General features: G+C 43.2%; 2 protein-coding genes and 1 non-coding gene across 3 annotated transcripts in view; all 3 read left to right on the top strand.

The window, feature by feature from the left end:
• The first annotated feature begins 14,428 nt into the window (after positions 1-14,428).
• On the top strand, positions 14,429-15,726 carry LOC123110810 (riboflavin synthase). The gene has a single exon (XM_044531422.1). The coding sequence runs from the start codon at positions 14,559-14,561 to the stop codon at positions 15,426-15,428; it is 870 nt and encodes a 289-aa protein (XP_044387357.1). The 5' UTR covers positions 14,429-14,558; the 3' UTR covers positions 15,429-15,726.
• A 1,502-nt stretch (positions 15,727-17,228) lies between these two features.
• TRNAG-CCC (transfer RNA glycine (anticodon CCC)) lies at positions 17,229-17,299 on the top strand. The gene has a single exon. It is a non-coding gene; the product is annotated as a tRNA-Gly (tRNA).
• Positions 17,300-18,032: 733 nt separating this feature from the next.
• Positions 18,033-23,705, top strand: part of LOC123110809 (GPI ethanolamine phosphate transferase 3) — a gene marked incomplete in the record, with an annotated part of 6,263 nt that continues 590 nt past the window's right edge. The window contains 20 exon segments of the mRNA XM_044531421.1: positions 18,033-18,353; positions 18,429-18,463; positions 18,556-18,677; positions 18,831-18,920; positions 19,009-19,128; positions 19,230-19,313; positions 19,404-19,481; positions 19,598-19,723; positions 19,789-19,878; positions 20,534-20,569; positions 20,642-20,697; positions 20,786-20,933; positions 21,004-21,460; positions 21,550-21,641; positions 21,758-22,310; positions 22,457-22,595; positions 22,810-22,851; positions 22,958-23,126; positions 23,428-23,511; positions 23,615-23,684. Of these exon segments, the coding sequence (XP_044387356.1) occupies positions 18,109-18,353; positions 18,429-18,463; positions 18,556-18,677; positions 18,831-18,920; positions 19,009-19,128; positions 19,230-19,313; positions 19,404-19,481; positions 19,598-19,723; positions 19,789-19,878; positions 20,534-20,569; positions 20,642-20,697; positions 20,786-20,933; positions 21,004-21,460; positions 21,550-21,641; positions 21,758-22,310; positions 22,457-22,595; positions 22,810-22,851; positions 22,958-23,126; positions 23,428-23,511; positions 23,615-23,684 (2,836 nt within the window).

Genomic DNA, 23,705 nt, shown 5'->3' with positions numbered 1-23,705 from the left:
CTCTGCTTCGACAAGACGTGCCAAGGAAACCGCTTCGCCAAACGCGCTGAGGTGGTATAATAAAAACGATTCAAGTAAAGGCTTGGTAGTGGTGTGACGTCATGCCACAGAATACGTCAGCAGATTGAACTTGTGTAAATATTATTCTCTCTACGGTGGTATGTGGAATTTATTTTGTAGAGCCGGACACTATCCTGGTGTTCACAATCTTCTATGAATTATTCGGAGGAGGAACCCGCCTTGCAATGCCGAAGACAATATGCGCGCCGGACTCATCGTCATTGAAGCCTGGTTCAGGGGCTACTGAGGGAGTCCTAGACTAGGGGGTGTCCGGATAGCCGGACTATCATCATCGGCCGGACTCCAAGACTATGAAGATACAAGATTGAAGACTTCGTCCCGTGTCCGGATGGGACTTTCCTTGGCGTGGAAGGCAATCTTGGCAATACGGATATGTAGATCTCCTACCATTGTAACCGACTGTGTGTAACCCTAGCCCTCTCCGGTGTCTATATAAATCAGAGGGTTTTAGTCCGTAGGACGAACAACCATTACAACAATCATACCATAGGCTAGCTTCTAGGGTTTAGCCTCCTTGATCTCGTGGTAGATCCACTCTTGTACTACCCATATCATCAATATCAATCAAGCAGGAGAAGGGTTTTACCTCCATCGAGAGGGCCCGAACCTGGGTAAAAACATCGTGTCCCTTGTCTCCTGTTACCATCCGCCTAGACGCACAGTTCGGGACCCCCTACCCGAGATCCGCTGGTTTTGACACCGACAGCCACCTTCATAGTTCTTTCATACATGTCGCTCTTGATTCATTGCATATCCCGGTACACCGCCAGAGGTATTCACATAGAGTCATATTTTGTTCTAAGTATTGAGTTGTAATTCTTGAGTTGTAAATCAATAAAAGTGTGATGATCTTCATTATTAGAGCATTGTCCCAAGTGAGGAAAGGATGATGGAGACTATGATTCCCCACAAGTTGGGAGGAGACTCCGGACTTTATAAAAATAAAAGAGGCCAAAGAAGCCCAAACAAAAAAAGAGGCCAACGATGCCCACCAAAAAATGAGAGAAAAAGAGAGAAGGGACATAGTTACTATCATTTTTCCACACTTGTGCTTCAAAGTAACACCATGATCTTCATGATAGAGAGTCTCCTATGTTGTCACTTTCATATACTAGTGGGAATTTTTCATTATAGAACTTGGCTTGTATATTCCAATGATGGGCTTCCTCAAAATGCCGTAGGTCTTCGTGAGCAAGCAAGTTGGATGCACACCCGCTTAGTTTCTTTTGTTGAGCTTTCATACATTTATAGCTCTAGTGCATCCGTTGCATGGCAATCCCTACTCACTCACATTGATATCTATTAATGGGCATCTCCATAGCCCGTTGATACGCCTAGTTGATGTGAGACTATCTTCTCCCTTTTTGTCTTCTCCACAACCACCATCCTATTCCACATATAGTGCTATATCCATGGCTTGCGCTCATGTATTGCGTGAGAGTTGAAAAAGCTGAAGCGCGTTAAAAAGTATGAACCAATTGCTTGGCTGAAACCGGGGTTGTGCATGATGGGAGTATTTTGTGTGATGAAAATGAAGCATAGCCTAACTATATGATTTTGTAGGGATAAGCTTTCTTTGGCTATGCTATTTTGATAAGACATGATTATTTGTTAGTATGCTTGAAGTATTACTATTTTTATGTCAACATGAACTTTTATTTTGAATCATTTGGATCTGAGCATTCATGCCACAATAAAGAAAATTACATTGAGAAATATGCTAGGTAGCATTCCACATCAAAAATTCTGTTTTTATCATTTACCTACTCGAGGACGAGCAGGAATTAAGCTTGGGGATGCTTGATATGTCTCCAACGTATCTATAATTTTTGATTGTTCCATGCTATTATATTACCCGTTTTGGATGTTTATGGGCTTTACTATACACTTCTATATTATTTTAGGGACTAACCTACTAACCGGAGGCCCAACCCAAATTGCTGTTTTTTTGCCTATTTCAGTATTTCAAAGAAAAGGAATATCAAACGGAGTCCAAACGGAATGAAACCTTCGGGAGAGATCTTTTTGGAACAAACGCAATCCAGGAGACTTGGGTGGACGTCAAGAAGCAGCCGAGGCGGCCACGAGGGTGCAAGGCACGCCCCCACCCTCGTGGGCCCCTCGTGTCTCCCCTGACCGACTTCTTTCACCTATATATATCCATATACCTTAAAAACATCGAGGAGAATGATAGATCGGTATTTCCGCCGCCGCAAGCCTCTGTAGCCACCAAAAACCAATCGGGACCCTGTTCCGGCACCCTGCCGGAGGGGGATCCCTCACCGGTGGCCATCTTCATCATCCCGGCGATCTCCATGACGAGGAGAGAGTAGTTCATCCTTGGGGCTGAGGGTATGTACCAGTAGCTATGTGTTTTATCTCTCTCTCTCTCTCGTGTTCTTGATTTGGCACGATCTTGATGTACCACGAGCTTTGCTATTATAGTTGGATCTTATGATGTTTCTCCCCCTCTACTCTCTTGTAATGGATTAAGTTTTCCCTTTGAAGTTATCTTACCGGATTGAGTCTTTAAGGATTTGAGAACACTTGATGTATGTCTTGCATGTGCTTATCTGTGGTGACAATGGGATATTCACGTGATCTACTTGATGTACGTTTTGATGATCAACTTGCGGGTTCAGTGACCTTGTGAACTTATGCATAGGGGTTGGCACACGTTTTCGTCTTGACTCTTCGGTAGAAACTTTGAGGCACTCTTTGAAGTACTTTGTGTTGGTTGAATAGATGAATCTGAGATTGTGTGATGCATATCGTATAATCATGCCCACGGATACTTGAGGTGACATTGGAGTATCTAGGTGACATTATGGTTTTGGTTGATTTGTGTCTTAAGGTGTTATTCTAGTATGAACTCTATGATAGATCGAATGGAAAGAATAGCTTCGTGTTATTTTACTACGGACTCTTGAATAGATCGATCAGAAAGGATAACTTTGAGGTGGTTTCGTACCCTACAATAATCTCTTCGTTTGTTCTCCGCTATTAGTGACTTTGGAGTGACTCTTTGTTGCATGTTGAGGGATAGTTATATGATCCAGTTAAGTTATTATTGTTGAGAGAACTTGCACTAGTGAAAGTATGAACATTAGGCCTTATTTCCTAGCATTGCAATACCATTTACGCTCACTTTTACCACGTGTTACCTTGCTGTTTTTATATTTTCAGACTACAAATACTCATATCTGCCATCCATATTGCACTTGTATCACCATCTCTTCGCCGAACTAGTGCACCTATACAATTTACCATTGTATGGGTGTGTTGGGGACATAAGAGACACTTTGTTATTTGGTTGCAGGGTTGTTTCCATCTTCATCCTACACCTCCCACGGATTGATAAACCTTAGGTCATCCACTTGAGGGAAATTTGCTACTGTCCTACAAACCTATGCACTTGGAGGCCCAACAACCTCTACAAGGAGAAGGTTGCGTAGTAGACATTAGTGATCTCTTATAGCCTCGTATTTCTTCTCCGATATTTGGGTTTTGTTTGGCCAACTTGATCTATTTATCTTGCAATGGGAAGAGGTGCCCGGTAGTAGGTTCGATCTTACAGTGCTTGATCCCAGTGACAGAAAGGGAACTGACACGTATGTATCGTTGCTACTAAGGATAAAATGACAGGATCCATATCTGCCGCAATAGATAAATGGATCTTGTCTACATCATGTCATCGTTCTTATTGCATTACTCCATTTTTCCATGAACTTAATACACTAGATGCATGCTGGATAGCGGTCGATGTGTGGAGTAATAGTAGAAGATGCAGGCAGGAGTCGGTTTACTAATCTTGGATGTGATTGTTGGGGAACGTAGTAATTTCAAAAAAATTCCTACGCACACGCAAGATCATGGTGATGGCATAGCAACGAGAGGGGAGAGTGTGTCCACGTACCCTCGTAGACCGAAAAGCGGAAGCATTAGAACAACGCGGTTGATGTAGTCGTACGTCTTCACGGCCCGACCGATCAAGCACCGAAACTACGGCACCTCCGAGTTCTAGCACACGTTCAGCTTGATGACATCCCTCGAACTCCGATCCAGCCGAGTGTCGAGGGAGAGTTCCGTCAGCACGACGGCGTGGTGATGATCTTGATGTACTACCGACGCAGGGCTTCGCCTAAGCACCGCTACGATATTATTGAGGTGGATTATGGTGGAGGGGGGCACCTCACACGGCTAAGAGATCCAAGGGATCAATTGTTGTTGTGCCTAGAGGTGCCCCCTGCCCCCGTATATAAAGGAGCAAGGGGGGAGGAGGCGGCCGGCCTAGTAGGGGCGTGCCAAGGGGAGTCCTACTCCCACCGGGAGTAGGACTTCCTCCTTCCTTGTTGGAGTAGGAGAAGGGGGAAAGAGGGGGAGAGGAGGAAGGAAAAGGGGGCCGCACCCCTTGTCCAATTCGGACCAGAGGGGGGCTGCACGCCTCCTTCCTTTCGGCCTCTCTCCTCTATTCCCGTATGGCCCAATAAGGCCCAATACTTCCCCGGGGGGTTCCGGCAACCCCTCCGTCACTCCGGTTTTCTCCGAAATCACCCGGATCACTTCCGGTGTCCGAATATAGTCGTCCAATATATCAATCTTTATGTCTCGACCATTTTGAGACTCCTCGTCATGTCCGTGATCACATCCGTGACTCCGAACAAACTTCAGTACATCAAAACTTATAAACTCATAATAAAACTGTCATCGTAACATTAAGCGTGCGGACCCTACGGGTTCGAGAACTATGTAGACATGACCTAGAACTATTCTCGGTCAATAACCAATAGCGGAACCTGGATGCCCATATTGGTTCCTACATATTCTACGAAGATCTTTATCGGTCAAACCGCATAACAACATACGTTGTTCCCTTTGTCATCGGTATGTTACTTGCCCGAGATTTGATCGTCGGTATCCAATACCTAGTTCAATCTCGTTACCAGCAAGTCTCTTTACTCATTACGTAATGCATCATCCCGTAACCAACTCATTGGTTACATTGCTTGCAAGGCTTATAGTGATGTGCATTACCGAGAGGGCCTAGAGATACCTCTCCGACAATCGGAGTGACAAAACCTAATCTCGAAATACGCCAACTCAACATGTACCTTCGGAGACACCTGTAGTACTCGTTTATAATCACCCAGTTACGTTGTGACGTTTGGTAGTACCCAAAGTGTTCCTCCGGTAAACGGGAGTTGCATAATTCTCATAGTTACAGGAACATGTATAAGTCATGAAGAAAGCAATAGCAGTATACTAAACGATCAAGTGCTAGGCTAACGAAATGGGTCATGTCAATCACATCATTCTTATAATGATGTGATCCCACTAATCAAATGACAACACATGTCTATGGTTAGGAAACATAACCATCTTTGATTAATGAGCTAGTCAAGTAGAGGCATACTAGTGACTATATGTTTGTCTATGTATTCACACATGTATCATGTTTCCGGTTAATACAATTCTAGCATGAATAATAAACATTTATCATGATATGAGGAAATAAATAATAACTTTATTATTGCCTCTAGCGCATATTTCCTTCAGTCTCCCACTTGCACTAGAGTCAATAATCTAGATTACATAGTAATGATTCTAACACCCATGGAGTCTTGGTGCTGATCATGTTTTGCTCGTGAGAGAGGCTTAGTCAACGGGTCTGTCACATTCAGAGCCGTATGTATTTTGCAAATATTCTATGTTCACAATGCTCTGCATGGAGCTACTCTAGCTAATTGCTCCCACTTTCAATATGTATCCAGATTGAGACTTAGAGTCATCTGGATTGGTGTAAAAGCTTGCATCGTTGTAACCTTTTACGACGGGCTCTTTTATCACCTCCATAATTGAGAAACATCTCCTTAGTCTTATATTCTTGACCGATGTCCAGTGATCTCCTCTTAGATCAAAATTGTATTCCTTTGTCAAACTCAGAGCAAGGTATACAATAGGTCTGGTTCACAGCATAGCATACTTTATAGAACCTATGACTGAGGCATAGGGAATGACTTTTCATTCTCTTACTATTTTCTGCCATGGTCGGGTCTTGAGTCTTACTCAACTTCACACCTTGCAACACAGGCAAGAACTCCTTCTTTGATTGTTCCATTTTGAACTATTTCAAAAATTTATCAAGGTATGTATTCATTGAAAAATCTTATCAAGCGTCTTGATCTATCTATATAGATCTTGATGCTCAATGGTAAGCAGCTTCACCGAGGTCTTTCTTTGAAAAACTCTTATTCAAGTATCCTTTCATGCTATCCAGAATTTCTATATCATTTCCAATCAACAATATGTCATTTACATATAATATTAGAAATGCTACAGAGCTCCCACTCACTTTCTTGTAAATACAGGCTTTCTCAAAAAGTCTGTATAAAACCATATGCTTTGATCAACTTATCAAAGCGTATATTCCAACTCCGAGAGGCTTGCACCAGTCCACAAATGGATTGCTGGAGCTTGCACACTTTGTTAGCACCTTTAGGATTGACAAAACCTTCTGGTTGCATCATATACAACTCTTCTTTAAGAAAACAATTAAGGAATGCAGTTTTTGACATCCATTTGCCAGATTTCATAAAATCTGGCAATTGCTAACATGATTCAGACAGACTTAAGCTTTGATACGAGTGAGAAAATCTCATCGTATTCAACACCTTAAACTTGTTGAAAACCTTTTGTAACAAGTCGAGCTTAGTAGATAGTAACACTACTATCAGTGTCCGTCTTCTTCTTGAAGATCCATTTATTTTCTATGGTTTGCCGATCATCGGGCAAGTCCACCAAAGTCCACACTTTGTTCTTATACATGGATCCTATCTCAGATTTCATGGCCTCCAGCCATTTTGCGGAATCTAAGCTCATCATCGCTTCCTCATAGTTCGTAGGTTCATCATGGTCAAGTAACATGACTTCCAGAATAGGATTACCGTACCACTCTGGTGCGGATCTTACTCTGGTAGACCTACGAGGTTCAGTAGAAACTTGATCTGAAGTTTCATGATCAATATCATTAGCTTCCTCACTAATTGGTGTAGTTGTCACAGGAACCGGTTCTTGTGATGAACTACTTTCCAATAAGGGAGCAGGTACAGTTACCTCATCAAGTTCTACTTTCCTCCCAGTCACTTCTTTCGAGAGAAACTCCTTCTCTAGAAAGGATCCATTTTAGCAACGAATATCTTGCCTTCGGATCTGTGATAGAAGGTGTACCCAACAGTTTCCTTTGGGTATTCTATGAAGACGCACTTCTCCGATTTGGGTTTGAGCTTATCAGGATGAAACTTTTTCACATAAGCATCGTAGCCCCAAACTTTAAGAAATGACAACTTGGGTTTACTGCTAAACCATAGTTCATACGGTGTCGTCTCAACGGATTTAGATGGTGCCCTATTAAACGTGAATGCAGCTGTCTCTAATGCATAACCCCAAAAACGATAGTGGTAAACTGATAAGAGATATCATAGATCGCACCATATCTAGTAAAGTACGATTACGACGTTCGGACACACCATTACATTGTGGTGCTCCAGGTGGCGTGAGTTTGTGAAACTATTCCACATTGTTTTAATTGAAGACCAAAGTCGTAACTCAAATATTTGTCTCCGCGATCAGATCGCAAAAATTTTATTTTCTTGTTACGATGATTTTTCCGCTTCACTCTGAAATTCTTTGAACATTTCAACTATTTCGGACTTATGTTTCATCAAGTATATATACCCATATCTGCTCAAATCATCTTGTGAAGGTCAGAAAATAACGATACTTGCCACGAGCATCAACACTCATTGGATCGCATACATCGGTATGTATTATTTCCAACAAGTCAGTAGCTCGTTCCATTGTTCTGAAAAATGGAGTTTTAGTCATCTTGCCCAAAAGGCACGGTTCACAAGCATCAAATGATTCATAACCAAGTGATTCCGAAAATCCATCTTTATGGAGTTTCTTCATGCGCTTTACACCGATATGACCAAAACGGCAGTGCCACAAATAAGTTGCACTATCATTATTAACTTTGCATCTTTTGGCATCAATATTATGAATATGTGTATCACTACGATCGAGATCCAACAAACTATTTTCATTGGGTGTATAACCATCAAAGGTCTTATTCATGTAAACAGAATAACAATTATTCTTTAACTCCAAATGAATAACCGTATCGCAATAAACATGATCAAATCATATTCATTTTCAACGCAAATGCTAAATAACATTTATTTAGGTTTAACACTAATCTCGAAAATATAGGGAGTGATGATCATATCAATCTTGGAACTATTTCCAATGCTCATCGTCACTTCCCATCAACTAGTCTCTGTTTATTATGTAACTCCTGTTTTGAGTTACTAATCTTAGCAACCGAACAAGTATCAAATACTCAGGGGTTACTATAAACACTAGTAAGGCACACATCAAACACCTGTATATCAAATATACCCTTGTTCACTTTGCCATCCTTCTTATCCACCAAATATTTAGGGCATTTCCGCTTCCAGTGACCATTTCCTTTGCAGTGTAAGCACTTAGTTTCAGGCTTTGGTCCAGCTTTGGTCTTCTTCACGGGAGTGACAACTTGTTTGCCATTCTACTTGAAGTTTCCCTTTCTTTCCCTTTGCCCTTTTCTTGAAACTAGTGATCTTTGTCAATCATCAACACTTGATGCTCTTTCTTGATTTCTACCTTCGTCGATTTCAACATCACGAAGAGCTCGGGAATCGTTTTCATCATCCCTTGCATACTATAGTTCATCACGAAGTTCTAGTAACTTAGTGATGGTGACTAGAGAATTTTGTCAATCACTATCTTATCTGGAAGATTAACTCCCACTTGATTCAAGCGATTAAAGTACCCAAACAATCTGAGCACATGCTCACTAGTTGAGCGATTCTCCTCCATCTTTTAGCTATAGAACTTGTTGGAGATTTCATATCTCTCAACTCGGGTATTTGCTTGAAATATTAACTTCAATTCCTGGAACATCTCATATGGTCCATGACGTTTAAAACGTCTTTGAAGTCCCGATTCTAAGCCGTTAAGCATGGTGCACTAAACTATCAAGTAGTCATCATATTGAGCTAGCCAAACGTTCATAACGTCTGCATCTGCTCCTGCAATAGGTGTGTCACCTAGCGGTGCATTAAGGACATAATTCTTCTGTGCAGCAATGAGGATAAACCTCAGATCATGGATCTAATCCGCATCATTGCTACTAATCATCTTTCAACACAGTTTTCTCTAGGAACATATCAAAATAAACATATGAAAGCAACAACGCGAGCTATTAATCTATAACATAATTTGCAAAATACTACCAGGACTAAGTTCATGATAAATTTAAGTTCAATTAATCATATTACTTAAGAACTCCCACTTAGACAGACATCTCTCTAGTCATCTAAGTGATCACGTGATCCAAATCAACTAAACCATGTCCGATCATCACGTGAGATGGAGTAGTTTTCAATGGTGAACATCACTATGTTGATCATATCTACTATATGATTCACGCTAGACCTTTCGGTCTCCGTGTTTCGAGGCCATATCTGTATATGCTAGGCTCATCAAGTTTAACCTGAGTATTCCACGTGTGCAACTGTTTTGCACCTGTTGTATTTGAACGTAGAGCCTATCACACCCGATCATCACGTGGTGTCTCAGCACGAAGAACTTTCGCAACGGTGCATACTCAGGGAGAACACTTCTTGATAATTAGTGAGAGATCATCTTAAAATGCTACCGTCAAACAAAACAGAATAAGATGCATAACAGATAAACATCATATGCAATCAAAATATGTGACATGATATGGCCATGATCATCTTGCGCCTTTGATCTCCATCTCCAAAGTACTGTCATGATCTCTATCGTCACCGGCACGACACCATGACCTTCATCATCTTGATCTATATCAATGTGTCATCACATGGTCGTCTCGCCAACTATTGCTCTTGCAACTATTGCTATTGCATAGCGATAATGTAAAGCAAATATTTGGCACTTGCATCTTTATGCAACAAAGAGACAACCATAGGGCTTCTGTCAGTTTCCGATAACTTCAACAAAACATGATCATCTCATACAACAACTTATATCTCATCACGTCTTGACCATATCACATCACAACATGCCCTGCAAAAACAAGTTAGACGTCCTCTACTTTGTTGTTGCAAATTTTACGTGGCTGCTATGGGTTGAGCAAGAACCGTTCTTACCTACGCATCAAAACCACAACGATAGTTCGTCAAGTTGGTGATGTTTTAACCTTCACAAGGACCGGGCGTAGCCACACTCGATTCAGCTAAAGTGAGAGAGACAGACACCCGCCAGCCACCTTTAAGCACGAGTGCTCGTAACGGTGAAACCAGTCTCGCGTAAGTGTACGCGTAATATCGGTCCGGGCCGCTTCATCTCACAATACCGCCGAACCAAAGTATGACATGCTGGTAAGTAGTATGACTTGTATCGCCCACAACTCACTTGTGTTCTACTCGTGCATATAACATCAACGCATAAAACCTAGGCTCGGATGCCACTGTTGAGGAACGTAGTAATTTCAAAAAAAATTCTATGCACACGCAAGATCATGGTGATGTCATAGCAACGAGAGGAGAGAGTGTGTCCACGTACCCTCGTAGACCGAAAAGCGGAAGCGTTAAAACAACGCGGTTGATGTAGTCGTACGTCTTCACGGCCCGACCGATCAAGCACCGAAACTACGGCACCTCCGAGTTCTAGCACACGTTCAGCTCGATGACGTCCCTCGAACTCCGATCCAGCCGAGTGTCGAGGGAGAGTTCCGTCAGCACGACGGCGTGGTGACGATCTTGATGTACTACCTACGCAGGGCTTCGCCTAAGCACCGCTACGATATTATCGAGGTGGATTATGGTGGAGGGGGGCACCGCACACGGCTAAGAGATCCAAGGGATCAATTGTTGTTGTGCCTAGAGGTGCCCCCTGCCCCCGTATATAAAGGAGCAAGGGGGGAGGAGGCGGCCGGCCTAGTAGGGGCGCACCAAGGGGAGTCCTACTCCCACCGGGAGTAGGACTTCCTCCTTCCTTGTTGGAGTAGGAGAAGGGGGAAAGAGGGGGAGAGGAGGAAGGAAAAGGGGGCCGCACCCCTTGTCCAATCGGACCAGAGGGGGGCTGCGCGCCTCCTTCCTTTCGGCCTCTCTCCTCTATTCCCGTATGGCCCAATAAGGCCCAATACTTCCCCGGGGGGTTCCGGTAACCCCTCCAGCACTCCGGTTTTCTCCGAAATCACCCGAAACACTTCCGGTGTCCGAATATAGTCGTCCAATATATCAATCTTTATGTCTCGACCATTTTGAGACTCCTCGTCATGTCCGTGATCACATCCGGGACTCCGAACAAACTTCGGTACATCAAAACTTATAAACTCATAATAAAACTGTCATCGTAACGTTAAGCGTGCGGACCCTACGGGTTCGAGAACTATGTAGACATGACCTAGAACTATTCTCGGTCAATAACCAATAGCAGAACCTGGATGCCCATATTGGTTCCTACATATACTACGAAGATCTTTATCGGTCAAACCGCATAACAACATACGTTGTTCCCTTTGTCATCGGTATGTTACTTGCCCGAGATTTGATCGTCGGTATCCAATACCTAGTTCAATCTCGTTACCGGCAAGTCTCTTTACTCGTTACGTAATGCATCATCCCGTAACCAACTCATTGGTTACATTGCTTGCAAGGCTTATAGTGATGTGCATTACCGAGAGGGCCCAGAGATACCTCTCCGACAATCGGAGTGACAAAACCTAATCTCGAAATATGCCAACTCAACATGTACCTTAGGAGACACCTGTAGTACTCCTTTATAATCACCCAGTTACGTTGTGACGTTTGGTAGTACCCAAAGTGTTCCTCCGGTAAACGGGAGTTGCATAATTCTCATAGTTACAGGAACATGTATAAGTCATGAAGAAAGCAATAGCAGTATACTAAACGATCAAGTGCTAGGCTAACGGAATGGGTCATGTCAATCACATCATTCTTCTAATGATGTGATCCCACTAATCAAATTACAACACATGTCTATGGTTAGGAAACATAACCATCTTTGATTAATGAGCTAGTCAAGTAGAGGCATACTAGTGACTATATGTTTGTCTATGTATTCACACATGTATCATGTTTCCGGTTAATACAATTCTAGCATGAATAATAAACATTTATCATGATATGAGGAAATAAATAATAACTTTATTATTGCCTCTAGGGCATATTTCCTTCAGTGTTGCCTATGTAATGATCATTGCCTGGATATTGTCATAATTATTTGAAGTTCTATCAATTGCCCAACAGTAATTTGTTCACCCACCATTTGTTATTTTTCTTGGGAGAAGCCACTGGTGAAACGTACAGCCCCCGGGTCTTCATTCTCACATATTTGCCTTGCGATCTACTTTTTCCTTGCGTTTATTTTTAGATCTATTAAACTAAAAAATACAAAAATACCTTGCTGCAATTTATTTGATCCGCGATCTATTTATCCCATCTACAAATTTACCTCACATCCTTTGCCTATCTTGAGGCGTCGTACCCCGAAAGGGATTGACAACCCTTTTAACACATCGGGTTGCGAGGTATTGTTATTTGTGTGCAGGGGTTGTTTACGTTGTGTTGCTTGGTTCTCCTACTTGTTCGATAACCTTGATTTCATATCTGAGGGAAATACCTACCACCGCTGTGCTGCATCATCCCTTCCTCTTTGGGGAAAAAACCGACGTAGCTTCAAGCGACATCATGGGCTTCTTCTTTTTTGGGTCTCTCTCAACAAAGATATCACCTAGATTTTCAAAGTCTAACACTGGAGCAGAACCCACCACCTCCTCCCTTTGTTCAAGAACTTCACCCTTCTCTGTAATAGCCAGTGGTGCAGGAACCACCTTGCGATAAACTTGAGTGGTCTGTGGCCCTCCCTTGCGCTTATTCATAGCTGCATTCTTGACTGGGGAGCTTCAACACTATTCTTCTGCTTTGAACTCGAGGAGCAAGACTCCCTCGTGCCGTTCTTCTTTTCCTGCTGCTCCTTGTTCGAGTTATCACCATAATAAGTTTGCTTCCGTTTCTCAGGTGCCCTAAGTCTCGTTTTGAATGGAAGATCACCATTTGCATCCATAGTCTCTGACGTAGGATAGAACAAACCTGCATGCCCCAACCGACCGCAAGAGAAACAGAAGTGGGGTATCTGTTCGTACTCTATATCGTAGCAAGAGCCATCTGCGCAAAGGTTTAAGCACATCAATAGTCACTTTTTCTCATCTTGCTCCGAGAAAACCTCCCACGGGATCAATTTGAACGGTAGTAGCCTGCTTATCAATTTGCCGGGCTATTGCCAAACCTCTTGTATCATTCCTTAGGTTATAGGGTAGATTTAGTACCCTTACCCAAACCTGCAACTTAACGAACTTCAGTTCAGATGGTTGCATGTGTGTTTCAAAATCCTCTAAAATCACCGCATGTTTGCTGATATGCCATGGGCCTCCTTCCCACACCCGATCACGGTCGCGTCTGGTCTCAAACTCCGCAGCAAACACATTCTCCCCCAATGGGCGAAAGGACAGTCCCCTAGGGTTTCCCCATGTTGGGTGAAGGGCATTGCAGATAGTTTGGATATGGAGAAGATTGCGATGCAAGACCTTCCCTGCTATGAGCCACTTCGTCGGTTCGCCATCTTCAACATCGTCGATCACCAGAGGCGTTGCCTCCTCCTCGGATATATCCAACTTTCCAAGCGCCTCCTCCATCTGTGCTTGAGCGGAGCGAGGTGAAAGAGCGCCGCCGCGCTTCCATCCTTTGCTGGCAGATGATGTAGACATCCTCTTCGTGAGTCGCCGGTGCGCCCCGCCGATGAGATCTGCGGGCGCGCTCAACTCCACCTAACCCTAATCGCCGCCAGAGCGTTTTCTTTTGAACGGTCACCGGGGGGAGAGCTTCCCCACCTGAATATATTACCACCCAAATGAGATGTCGAGAATTACATCAGCAGTACGGTTACAAATTCAGCTAGAAGGGGTTGCAGAGGAGAAAAAGTGTAGCCACTGTCTAGCAAAGATATTGTCTTCGGCCTTTTTGAAACCGAAAACCCAGAGAGAGAAATTTGCTACAATATTTCTTAGCGTAGTTTTGAGAGAGTGGTCTTCGTTTCTGAACACAAGAGCCTTTCTCGAGTCCCATAGTTTCGAGAAAACTGTCAAGGCCACCGATGGCCAGATGTTGGGGTTCCGGGGAAAAACATATACGTGCGTGAAATTTGATTCGACGGCCATTCTTTCCGCAAACTTGCGTCGGTCACGTATGCCACGGAATACGCCTCCCCTACGTATCATCGTGTAGTTTGGCTAGCTCACGGCTGACGCGTCGCGAGAACTAACCCCATCCTAAATCTTCCCCAACCCCAATCCAGGCGACAAGGATCTCGCCATGGCGCCGCCGCCCACCGCCGCCGCGGCCGTCCGTTGCCACCCGCACATCCTCCGCAGGGGCCTCCTGCCCGCTTCGTCGCCGCTGCTCCCCTTCGCCTCCCGGCTGGCCTCCTCCACGCCGCTCCGCGCCCAGCCGCTGCGCTTCTCGCTCTCCCCCGTCCCCAAGAGCATCTCCTCCTCCTCGACCTCCCACATCCCCGTGCGCTCCCTCTTCACCGGGATCGTCGAGGAGGTCGGCCGCGTGCGCCGCATCGGCCCGCCGCCCACGCCTCCTGGGGGCGGGGGAGACGCGGCTCCCGGTGTCGACCTCGAGGTCGAGACCAAGAACCTCCTCGCCGGGACGCAGCTGGGCGACAGCATCGCCGTCGACGGGACGTGCCTCACCGTGACGGCCATCGACGCCGCTGCCTCCACCCTCACCTTCGGCGTCGCGCCGGAGACCCTCCGGTGCACGTCACTCGGCGAGCGCGTCGCGAGCGACGACGTCAACCTCGAGCGCGCGCTCACGCCGGCGTCTCGCATGGGCGGGCACTTCGTCCAGGGCCACGTCGACGGCACCGGCGAGATCGCCGCGTTCCGGCCCGAGGGCGACTCTATCTGGGTCACCGTGCGTGCGCCGCCAGAGATCCTCAGCTTGCTCGTGCCCAAGGGCTTCGTCGCCGTGGACGGGACCAGCCTCACCGTCGTCAATGTGAACGAGGAGGCCGGGTGGTTCGACTTCATGCTTGTGCGCTACACGCAGGACAATGTTGTGCTGCCCAGGAAGAAGGTTGGGGATAAGGTGAACCTTGAGGCTGACATACTGGGAAAGTATGTAGTGAAGCTACTTGCCGGGAGATTGGAGGCAACGTCAAAGGCAAATTCTTGAGCTGTGCCTGTTGGACTGATGAACTACTATCAGTATTAGTGCAGTGTATTCTTGTCCATCAATAATAGTGCATTTTTTGCACTAATGAGTGAAGCTTTTTTCGTACTAGGGGGGGTTTTATAGTTCATGCCACTGCCTGTTTCCATGTAAAGTTATAATGTTTCCGCATGGAGAAGCTTTTTTCCGGTGTGCATGATCTGTGTAACCCCATTCAAATGAACAAGATTTGTTTAGTTGTTCATACTAGGAGTCCAGCTTTTCTGGGACAACAATGGATACTAGTGCTTGTTTGAGTTTATATTTGATCATTGCCTGACCTATATTTCTGGGGCCTGATTTAATATGGCATGCACTGTCGGTTGCTATTTTGAATTTGTGATGAAGCACGGAAGATGTGTGTTGCCTAAGAAGACTGCATTCTACCTTTGTGTAATTTATCGCATGAATTTGTTCTGCCAGATGATAATTAAAAATTATTCACAAAATAACTACCAATATAAAATAGTGTATTATTTCTATATGGCTTAAAGTCTATCTTTTTGTAATGCAAATACTAAACTGGATTATGGTGTTGGCTTACATCCGTAGTGTTGGTCTTTGTATACTTAACATGAAATGTTGGTAATTCAATAACACTTGTTCTCTGAAATTTTAGAATGGAACTATTGGATGTTTGGATTAAGTTGTCTCACTAAAGTTTTACATGGAAATGGGGGCCCTTACTAGTATGGGATGAATGGAACTACGAAATTCAATTCAGTAACTCTGACCTTTGGCTTTCGTGTGTGGTGAACCAGAAGAAACATTAGCAATTTCCTTGAATGTGTGTGTTTGGTCCTACTCCCTCCGTTCCAAAATAGATGACGCAACTTTATACTAACTTTAGTATAAAGTTGAGTCATCTATTTTGGAACGGAGGGAGTAGAAGGTAGATATTGTAAGGTTATTTCAGATGACACTTGGTAATTTAGATTGTGATTAGTTGTACTATGACTATTAAGTACATCATCACCCGAGGAAACTATGTTGGTTTCTCCTTCCTCCATGACCATCACCTGAGGAAAACCAGTGGTATTAGCTGACAAAATGTGCACATGGCAATGCTACAGCGTAGTTAGTATATGTCGAGTATTCACGTGTATTGGCTACTCATAATGCGCAAGACATGAGAAGCAATGCAAAAATCATGTGTAGGAGTAACATCTCCCTGTGTTTTGTAGAATGACAACTACTTCAAGTAAAGCAGCACAACCTCCCTGACTCTCTGTAAGAGCAAAATGATGCATTTCTGTATCTTCGCTCTGGCTTTTTTCGATTTGACCGAATCATTGAACTGCTTGTGTTGTGCAGGGAGGAGCCCAAGGCGGGGGACTGTATGATCCCGGTGCCGTCTGGGTCTAGAGCCCTGCAAAGAGAGATAAAAAGGGACTTCCCTGAGACGGCATTTGAGCAGCGACAACGGTGCCCCTGATTCAACGCAGACCGTTGAGGAACCTAAACAGCTGAAGAACCCTGTGCAGAGCTTGTGTGGCTTGTTTATTTGCTTGTTCACGAGAGCCTTGCTCCAGATTTTTCTGCTGAACGGGTGCTAAGCATGCTTGGGACTCAAAAGGGGTTTCCCTGATGATGATGATGATGATGTGTTCCTAGACTGGTACGTACATTGATAAGCACTTTGGCATGTACATGATCTACTCTTGCTCGGACAAGATATGAATTTCTAGCGCAGGTCCATTTTGTTTCCTTGTAGTGATATAGTTTAAGTACAAGAGATGACAAACAAGGTTGCTAATAAACAAAGCGCATCTGGTGTAGTGGTATCATAGTACCCTCCCACGGTACTGACCAGGGTCCGATTCCCTGGATGCGCAATTCCTGTTTTTGCTCCTCTCCTGAGGAGACCTTTTTTTTTCAGCAACACCTTTGTGTATGTTTTCTGGCCAATTAAGCAATTCCTCTCGCCGGTATGTTTTCCACGTTATCCTCCATCTCCATATATGTCCTCTGTAACTGTGTTCATGTGCTACATAATTAGAGATTCGACTGTATCTTCGTGTCCTCCGTAGCTGTGTTCATGTGCTACATAATTAGAGATTGGACATTCGAATTGGAGCTGTTGCATGTACTTCCTCCGTCCTAAAATAAGTGATTTAAGTTGAGTATAAGGTTGAGTCACTTATTTTGAATAGAGGGGGTATGTTTGATAAGTAATGGTGGCTGTCGTACATCTGTATCGAGTCATTGTTTTTTTGTGCGCGTCTAGTATACTACTAGGTTGTAAGACTAATAAGCTTGCATTCTTTTCTGGGGATATTCTTCTGTAATACTTTTTTCTTGGGGAGAAACTTGGAGAGCTTTATTCAACTATTGCATATAATTTTCAAAATATTGATACAAATGCAGTGCATATACCATGCCACAGAAGTTCAATTTAGCCTTTTTTAGAACAAGTTCAGTTTAGCCTATTGTGTATTATTTTCACAATCTGAAGCTGTGAGTATTTCATCGCATCTATATACAGGCCTAATTAGTAGTACTAGTACTAGTTTTCTTGACGTGTTCCCATCCGCACCGTCCATCGCGAAATAAAGGGCACATAATATCTCCCACGCGATCCAAGCACACGGGTTAACTCACAGCTTCAGATCCGACCCGACGAGCACGACGCCTGCCGGAGTCCATGGCGGCGCCGGCGAGCCGCCGCCGCGGGTCCTCCTGGGGCCGCTCGTGGCCGCTGCTCTTCGTCGCCATCCTCGCCCTCCACTCGCTGGCCATCTACCTATTCACGCGCGGCTTCCTCCTCACCCGCACCGAGCTCGACCTCCACAGCCACCGGGACGACCGCACCGGCGTCTCCCCCGGGTGCTCCTCCTGGCCCCAGCCAGCCTTAGACCGCCTCGTAATCGTCGTCCTCGACGCCCTCAGGTAGCACCGCCTTGCCTATTCTGTCCTCGCTTCAGTTCCCATGTCTGATCCTGAGCAATTTCTGCTATTTCACAGGTTCGATTTCGTGGCACCGAGTACATTCTTTGAAGGTGGGTTTGCATTTGTGTACTTCTGCGCAATGATAAAACTACTGTAGGACATTGCGAGCTGGTAATGAGTTAAACCTGACATTTTGCTGCAGAGAAGCAGCCATGGATGGACAAGTTGCAGGTCCTGCAGAAGCTGGCTGCTGACGAGAAGAACTCTGCTAGGATCTTCAAAGCTCTGGCTGACCCACCGACCACCAGCCTTCAACGTCTTAAGGTGATGAGTACTGTTGTGTGTATAAATGTATATTGATCTCATGGCATACATTCAGCACTGATGTTATGCCGAAAAACTGTTATTTCGAGCACACCTCAATGCAATATAAAAGGGTCATAACTTAGTGTGTATTCTTGCTGCAACTATGTTCAGGCTCTCACAACGGGTGGTCTCCCTACCTTTATTGATGTCGGCAATAGCTTTGGAGCTCCAGCAATAGTGGAAGACAATATAATGCATCAGGTTCTTTGCACTTCACATTCAACTTTAGTAAAATATGTAGCTCACGATGGATAGTTAATCATGCTTTTGTTTCTTTGCGCTCAATCAGCTGATCAAAAATGGAAAGAGGGTAGTCATGATGGGAGATGATACATGGACACAGTTATACCCAGAGCACTTCAACAAGTCATTTCCATACCCTTCTTTTAATGTTAAAGATCTCGACACGGTATGCCATCTGTTCAGTACCATTTTGTCCTTTCTGCGCGATGAGCTATTTTGCGCTTTCCATTTAATTTCCATGGAATTACCCGTCACATTATGTATCAGGTAGACAATGGTGTTATTGACCACTTGCTTCCTTCACTGCACGAAAATGATTGGGACGTTCTTATTGCACATTTCCTTGGTGTGGTAAGTTGTTTGTGTTCACTTTGGAGCTGGCTTACACATTTGATCCTTTCCTTTGTGGAACTAGAAGCATATGAGGTCAACTTTCTTTAGGACCATGCAGGGCATATATTCGGTGTTGACTCTACCCCGATGATCCAGAAGTTGGAGCAATACAATCAAATCCTAGAGGTCAGGTGCCCCATTCATAGTACATGATCTGTTTTTTTGTGTGCTAATTGTTTGCAGGAGACATTATCTTATCCTGAATTCTGATTGTTAAATTAGCCTCAATTTTGCTCCTGTAGGATGTAATTGACACATTGAAAAGCCTATCAACACCTGGTGGTCCCCATGAAAATACTTTACTCCTTGTAATGGGAGATCATGGCCAAACCCTAAATGGTGACCATGGAGGAGGAACTGCTGAAGAGGTGACATGTCTTGTTTTTTCGTTGCTAAGTGCAAAACTATCTGAACTAATGCAGTTTCATTGTAGGTTGAAGCATCTCTGTTTGCATGGAGTCCAAAGACACCACCCGATGCTGTCTTATCTGTTCTTGGTGAAAATTCATGCAATTTTGATCTGGTACATTTTATTTGTAATGATAAATTGACCGATCTTGTCATTCATGCTAACATCTTGATTTTCTTGTTTGCATGTAATCATTCTCTTACTAATTTTTATCAGGACTAAGACCCAAATAATCATAGCACATACTCGTTGGCCATTTTTTTTCTTTTGATAAGGGGATAAACCCCAGCCTCTGCACCATTCAGATGCACACAGCCATCACTCCTTGGCCATATTATCACCTGAATTATAATTTATATAGGATATGAAAGTCACACTTATAGGGATACTTCTACTGACGTATTTAGTTCTTTACTGTTCCGTTATGGGTTTGACATCTGATATTCTGTGAGAAATTAGGTATGTAGACAGTCCTTAACTAACTGGGTTATGCATGGGTATGAAGTAGTATCACAAAGCGTGCTCATAGCCTTTAGCATGGTGGGGTAGTTAGCATTTCTGTATAGAATTACCTTTCTCGTAGGCTTGGACAGTTGATGGAACATAAGTTTGATATAGAAGCAGTGTAGAGATATTTAGTTCCTCGCCTTATTTTTTTTAGTTATTAATTGCAATTTATTTCGTAATAGTCGGCTTCTATCTGTGCATTTAGCAATATGAATACCAAAGTTGATTGATTTCCCTTTCTGCTGATGGTTTACTGTTCTAGCATGGGAAAGAAGTGTGCGTCAGCACTATGCAGCAGGTAAATTCTGATTGCCCTCTCCCATATGGATGCTCTATTTTGTCAATATTGCTAAGTTTTTCTTGATTTCAGCTTGATTTTGCAGTAACTGTATCAGCACTACTCGGTATACCTTTTCCTTTTGGAAGGTATGTAAACTTAACATGGTGCTTATTTGATGGCTTCAGTTGTGTGTTACTGCTTTTTGTTGAGATGTGCTTGTTTTTCCATATCTAGCATTGGACGTGTAAACCCAGAATTGTATGCTTTGAGTGCTGGGACATGGGATAATCAAATGACGGGTATTAATGCATGCACGCCACGGGATGACCTAGAAGCGTGGAAAATGAGATATGCTGAAGCCCTTTGTGTAAATAGTTGGCAGGTAGTATGAACTGCATTTGCAGATATGCTGATTTGGTAGTACTTCTTTGATCTTCATCTGTCCCTTGTAGGTAAAGAGATACATTGATCAATATTCTGGTAGTTCTATCATTGGATTTTCAGCTGAATACCTACACCATGTTGAGGAGCTGTATTCAAAAGCTCAGGCGAACTGGTCAGAGGTTTTGAAGTCTACATGCCCATCGGAAACAGCTAAGGGAGAAGAATTTAAGGAGAGCGCAAGTTCTGCTCTGCAGTTGCAAATTGATGCATACTCTAGCTTCTTGGAAAGCTTTGCAAAGCTTGCTCGCTCTGCTTGGACGGAGTTTGATTTATGGTTGATGGGCACTGGTCTTTTACTTATGATACTGTCAGTTATCACTCAGGCATACATACTTGTGAGGCTGAATGCTGTATGTCAACCATCAGATCAGGAATGTGCTAGTTCAAGGATCATCCCCAAATTATTCTTTGCTTTTACATTGGTCACGATTCGAGCAGCGAGTTTACTATCCAACAGTTATATATGTGAGTTCATCAGATATACCAATCTTGCTGTACATTTTGAATTCGCGATGGTGACTACTGATTCACGAAGTTGTTTTCTTGTCATGCAGTGGCAGAAGGTAGAGTTACAAACTTTCTTTTGGCCACGAGTTGCATTGCCAGTGTGTGGAGCTCGGCCACAAACGGGAACTTCACCATAGAAGTTAATATTCCTATCATATCAATGCTGTTCAAACTTTCCTTCGTTCACTAGAATTTTTGTTTTAATGTTGGTTATATAATTATCTTCTGATCCCACCTTACTTTTTTAATTGACAGGAGTTTATTTTCCTTCTTCTAAATATTTTTGCACAATTTGGAATTGAGCTTGGGATGTCAAAACAAATTGCTGGGCCAACTGTTACAAAAGACCACCCAGTGAGCATCGTTTGTGACATTTTTGGTTCCAGTTTTTGCAATGTCTCCATGGATATATTCCCCATCATATCTCTTGCCATGGTGACCTGCATTGTATTAAAGCTCATCACCTATGCGGTCCATCAGAGGTTCTTGAAGTACTTCATTATGTGTGCAACCATCTTGAGCTATACATTTATAGCAAATTATTGGGCTTCCGAAAGTACTTTACTGTCTCATACTAAAGCTGTTCAAGAAATTGGAAGAAGTTTGGCTCCTCGCTTTGTTTATGCTATTGGAGGTTTGTCATTGGTAATATCTGTGCTTTGGCGATTGTTTGCCCCAGTTGATTCTTTGAAGTTCAACAAAAGGATAACTAGTTTATCAGCTGCCATGCTGTGTTCATGGAGCCCAACTATCTTGATGTTGTTGGGAAGGCAAGGTGCTTTTGTAGCGTTAATTTGCATCACTGGAGGTAATTTGCAAGTCACTCAATTCTTAAGACAAGCGCTTCTAAAATTTTGGCATGTACTGCTTGAGGCACAACTTGAGCCTTTTTTTTCCTTTTATATCATCATTAGGAAGCATAGCATCTGAAAATTTTAATTAACCATTTTGCAGCTTGGTGCATAATAATGTTTCAGCAGAAATATCAGAAAGACTTGAAACTTGATGCAACAGGGAGTTGTGTTGCTAACCCTGTATCAGTAACACAATGGAGCCTTCTTGCAGTTTGTCTATTCTATCTGACTGGTCACTGGTGAGATCCTGATGCATTTTGACCTTTCTTTTACTCTGATTTATGCTTCTCTTTCATGTTTTTTATGTACTATGTTTTTACTAGTCCGAGAGATGATGCATGTCCATTTGTCTTACTGTTATGGGGTTTTGAGCTTATGGTTAATGTGATTTAATTTGCATTGTTAGATGGTATTGCTAAAACTGCATTTGTGCTAATACATAATACATTTCAGGTGTACCTTTGATGGCCTTCGCTATGGTGCTGCATTCATTGGGTGAGTATAATTATGTTCCAAATAATACTGTTGTATCTGAGAAAAAAATTCACTTGCATGTTATGTAATGAACTAATGATATTTGTCACAATTCTAAATTTTGTAGGTTTGACAATTTCCATATCATTCGTCAAGGGTTTCTTCTTTCTATCGATACCTTTGGTGTTTCTCACATCCTGCCAGTTCTTAGTCTTCCATTTATTGCCATCCACTGTTATAATACTGCATTGAAGAAAAGCAAGGTGAAGGATGTCACCATCAATATTCTAATACAGGTACTGAAGAAATTCATCTGTGCTCTATGGCAGTAATTTAGTAACATGATTTCAGTAGTTAAATATTCTCTTTTAGAAAAAAGTTTCATATTCAGGAAAATAATATGGACAGCCAGTGTTTACTGTTTAGGCACAGCCATGTTGGACTACAAACAAACACCAACCTAGATTTCCCTAACTGTCGACCACATACTGAAATAGTGTTATCATGCATTGTGGAACTCTTTATGTTGATCCGGATATCGTCTATTTCTTGTCTTGTTGATCCACGTGATATCTAATGTTTATGTGCCAAACTCAGGTCCATTTGATGTATGGTCTAATTACAGCTATCACTACGACAGTTACAATCGTATGCGTCACGATTCAAAGGCGTCACTTGATGGTAATATGTGCACTTAATTCCAGCAAACAGTAGTCGCTGTGTTGCTGCTTTGCGGTTGTTTTCGCAGATTTGTTTTGACACTAGTTATCTTTCAACTTTGCAGGTGTGGGGTTTGTTTGCACCGAAATATGTATTTGACGCGATTGGGCTTCTCCTAACAGACTTGCTAATTTGTCTCGTTTCTTTGTACTACA

The sequence above is a fragment of the Triticum aestivum genome, chromosome 5B (assembly GCF_018294505.1).
Source record: "Triticum aestivum cultivar Chinese Spring chromosome 5B, IWGSC CS RefSeq v2.1, whole genome shotgun sequence".
NCBI classification, from domain to species: domain Eukaryota; kingdom Viridiplantae; phylum Streptophyta; class Magnoliopsida; order Poales; family Poaceae; genus Triticum; species Triticum aestivum.
The sequence above is the reverse complement of the archived record's forward strand: the minus strand, read 5'-3'. Positions and strand labels throughout refer to the sequence as shown.